Source organism: Charadrius vociferus, unplaced genomic scaffold (genome assembly GCF_000708025.1).
Source record: "Charadrius vociferus isolate BGI_N301 unplaced genomic scaffold, ASM70802v2 scaffold1028, whole genome shotgun sequence".
Taxonomy (NCBI): domain Eukaryota; kingdom Metazoa; phylum Chordata; class Aves; order Charadriiformes; family Charadriidae; genus Charadrius; species Charadrius vociferus.
This window is the reverse complement of record NW_009649564.1, coordinates 161,335-165,184: the sequence shown is the minus strand read 5'-3', so window position 1 is coordinate 165,184 and position 3,850 is coordinate 161,335. Positions and strand designations below refer to the sequence as shown.

The following is a 3,850-nucleotide window of genomic DNA, read 5'->3' as shown; positions in this document are numbered from 1 at the left end:
CCCCCCCCCCCCCCCCCGATATATCTGTATGTGGGTTTCATCCCCCCCTCGGGTTGCTGCCACGCTCACACCCTTCTCCTGTTGAACGGAGCTGCCGTGGGTAGAACTGAGGGTGGAATTTGGTCCCTGCGTGTACCAAATCCCAAACAAAGCCACTTGAACCGTACCTGGTGGTGGTGGATCACTGGCAAAGCCGATCTCCACGGCGGTGGGGGGGAAGACGGCACGGGGAGGGGAGGGAACGGTACAGGCGTTTTGGAGAAGCGAGGGGACGTCAGCCGTTTCCAAGCGATCGAGCTAAGACCACACTCTTGTGATTGGGACCATAACAGCTCAGAACAGGGATACGGCATCTTTAATGAGTATGCATATTATCAGTGGGGACAGGGGAGGGGAGAAAATCAAGGCAGGCATATTACAAAGATGGTATAAACGAACAAATTAAGTGACATAAAAAAAAAAAAAAAAAAGAAAAGAATAAATCCTTAGAGGCTGCCATTGCCAATGATGTTTTGGTTTTTGTTTTTTCTTTTTTTTTTTTTTTTTTTTTTTTTTTTTTTTTTACAGGGACATGTTGGAAGCTGGAATATACATCCTGCATTACAAAGTGCAAAATACTACATGCTCAGAGCCCAAGCATGATGTCTGAAACAGTCCACAGCAAGATGTAAGAGACAAACCCACCACCCTCTCCCTCCTCTCTGGGACATGCTCCAGTGCTCCTCCCCAGATGCCTTTGAAAAACAGTTTTATCTTATTTTGCTTTATTTTGTTTTATTGTATCCTAAGTGGATCAGAATTGAGCCCTCTCTCCCCAGTCCCTCCCTGCCAGTCCACTCCCCAGCATCTCTCTGCGTGCATGTTTGGGATGGGATGCTCAAGTAAGGCTGCTCCTCGCGCGTTGGCGAGCACGGCTCTGTGACCGGCAGCTACTCAATTCGTGTTGCTGAAGGTGCCTGCAAGGTTTTTTTTGGTGGGGGGAAGATCCAGGTACACGTTTTTACCCGGGAATTGGCTGTGAATTAAAAGTAGCACTGGGTGTTTTTTTCCCAGCCTTGCCTTGGGATGGGATTGGGGGGGGGGGGGGTTTTTGCTGCCCAGGGAGGAGGAGTGAAGGCAGGAGGGTGGTGGGGCTGCTGCTCACACCTTGTGTTCCCTATTCCCCCCCCCGCCCCAAGAAATTTAGTAAAACACCAATTGCTGCTTTGTTTTGTTAAAGACAAATAACAAAATGGGGCCCGTTGCCCTTCTCCCATCTTTCACATCCAGACGGGGTTCATGCCTTCCCCGGGCTCCTTCTCGCCTCCTTCTCACAGCAACGTTTCTCCGTTTGCGAAGGGAGAAGGAAGAAAAGCCTGATTTTTGCTCTTCTCTCCCATTTACTTTATCATTAAAGCTGTTGTGGATTTCCCTGGGAAACTCAGCCTGGAGCATCCCAGGACCCGTACGTACTTCAAACAAACTCTCCCCGTGGTCCCCTCATCTAGTCTCCGTTTTGGGGTTCATTACTGTTGTCATGAATATATTTTTTGGGGGGTGAGGGGAAGGGAAATGAGGTTTTATTTTGTTGGGATTCCTTCTCATCCTTTCCAGTGTTGGGGGGGCAGAGTGTTGATAGCATTTTGCCATGCCACACAGCATAGTGTTATACAAGCAAAGAATTTTGGCTAAAATCCAAAAAACATTACCCAGGAAAAAAGGCAAACTGTGAGTGAGACTCGATCGTTTGTTGTTCTTCTGTGAAAAGACTTGGAAATTGTCGTAGGACAGTTCGAGTTATGATTTTTCCCTTTTTGTTGTTGTTGTTGTTTGGTTTTGTTTGTTTGTTTGTTTTCCCCCATTCATACATGTAACTGTTATTTTTGCAAACAAGACAGTCTTGAATTAGATGAAAAAGTTAATAAACAAAATGGCGACTCCAATATTTAGTAAGATCACCATGACTACGAGGATGGGAGCCGAGCCCTGGAAGAGAAAGAGAAGGAGAGGAGTTAGAAGGCGCGTTGAAGTCCTGGGGAAGGCTGGGTGCTGTGCTGCCTCCGGGACACCGCAGGACGGGGGGGGTCAGCAGATGAGCAGACCCCAAACCAGCCAATTTCCACCCTCCAGCAAACGATCCCAAAGCGTTCGGCGACCCTTGCTGGCTTTTTGCAGGCTTAGTGAGGACGGTGTGAATGAAGATCTTCCCCCTTAGAGGGGAGCAAACAGCAGGAACAGGGACTAAACCCAGCTCTGTTGCCTCTGTCCCCGTGGCAATGAACAGGTCACCCCGAGCTCTTCCATCCGAGCTCCCCGTCCTCCTAAGGCAGCCCCCCGACCCTGCAGAGGCAGACAAAATCCCCTCCTCTTTCACCCACAGAAATGCACCGGGCTCTGCCTTTGCTCCCTCCCCACCCCGACCCACCGCCCGCTTTTGGCGCCCGCAGCATCACTGGTAGCGCCGTCCCTCTTGTGCCCAAGTGACAGTAGAGCTGCCGGACTCCTGTTTTTCTGAGCCACTTCAACACTTAACTCTCCATCCATTTGCCTCAATAGACGTGTACGCCCGCCAAGTCTTGGGGCAGACTCGGTTTACGGTCACGCATTAGCACAGACGCCGTGTAAGTCCCGATGTGAGCGCTGCACCCAGCGTCTGCCAAACAGACACGTGGTTGCACACCCACCGAACCCGGAGATTAAGACAGCGGTTGCTTATGGACTCCCCCGTGTCGTGCACATAGGAAATCTGGCCTCAAAAGAATAACTAAAATTGGTTGCTTACCCGGGGGGGTCAATGAAAAGGGGGGACAAAAAATAATATTCTATTGGGTGCTATAGTTGTTTGGGGATGGTTTGGAGGAGTCTTCAAAGGACATTTCCCAATAACCATGATTGCTCGTACAGGGATCCTGATAATGGCAAAATTCAGGCCAGCATATGGTGGTCTATGTTAAGGCAACATTTTGGGAAAGCTCCTTTCCTGCGGTTCATACGGACCAAAAGAAGCTGCTGGGCAGTCTGTGGAAAGCATTGCAGCAACTCGCACGGCAGCTGGCCGGCGTCAGACACCCACCCAGGCTGGGCTGAAGCTCACCCCTGAAGCATCCGTTACTTTCCACCGAGCATAAAGGCAGCCCAGATAACTCCTGTTGGACCCGATTAGCATCCCAGGAATGACGGGAAGCAGACCACACAGCGTCAGGGCTGCAGACAACCCTCCAACGCATCTTTCTGCAGAACATCGGTCAGAAAAACATCCACCCCACCACCTCGGCCCCGCCATCAACCGTTTGCTGTCCTAAAGTGTTAACGTGGCTCGCATCAGGGTGAGCAAGCGTGTGTGCAGGTAGGTGGTAGCTATTTCTCGGAGTAGCTGGTACCCTTGTCTATTCTTGCCGCAACGGAGCTGTGCCAACTTTATCCGCCTGGAATGGCATAAATGCTTTTTTTCTCCGTGCTCTTCTCCTCGTACCAATGCTCCCGTGGCTGTCGGGGTGGGTGCCCTTTCTAAGTCCCGGTCCCGCTCTGCAGAGATGCAGGGGGGAAAAAAAAAAAAGGAAAGGGAAAAAAAAAAAAAGGAAAGGAAAAAAAAAAAGGAAAGGGGGAAAAAAAAAAAAGCAGCTCCTTGCTGGCCAGAGATGGTTTCTGTACTGAGCAGGCTGATTCAGTTCGCATTTGGGAGTGGGTGGGAGCGAAGATGCTGGCGCTCGCTGGAAAGGCATATTTGTAGCTTAGCAACAGGGTCAAAGGAAGCCAACCAAATGGAGGGATTGCGGAGAGCCTCTCCTGGCAGCCAGGTATCCACGCCTGACTGCTTCCAGCAAACCTCTCCGCCTGCACCACGCAAAGCCTTCCAAAGGCAAAAACCTCC

General features: G+C 50.5%; 1 protein-coding gene across 1 annotated transcript in view; it reads right to left on the bottom strand.

The window, feature by feature from the left end:
- Nucleotides 1-1,803: 1,803 nt before the first annotated feature.
- The window catches only part of JPH3 (junctophilin 3), a 62,087-nt gene continuing 60,040 nt past the window's right edge, over nt 1,804-3,850 (bottom strand). Inside the window, exon 5 of the mRNA XM_009890033.1 lies at nt 1,804-1,965. Coding sequence (XP_009888335.1) covers nt 1,885-1,965 — 81 coding nt within the window. The 3' untranslated portion in view covers nt 1,804-1,884. The remainder of the gene's footprint in view (nt 1,966-3,850) is intronic.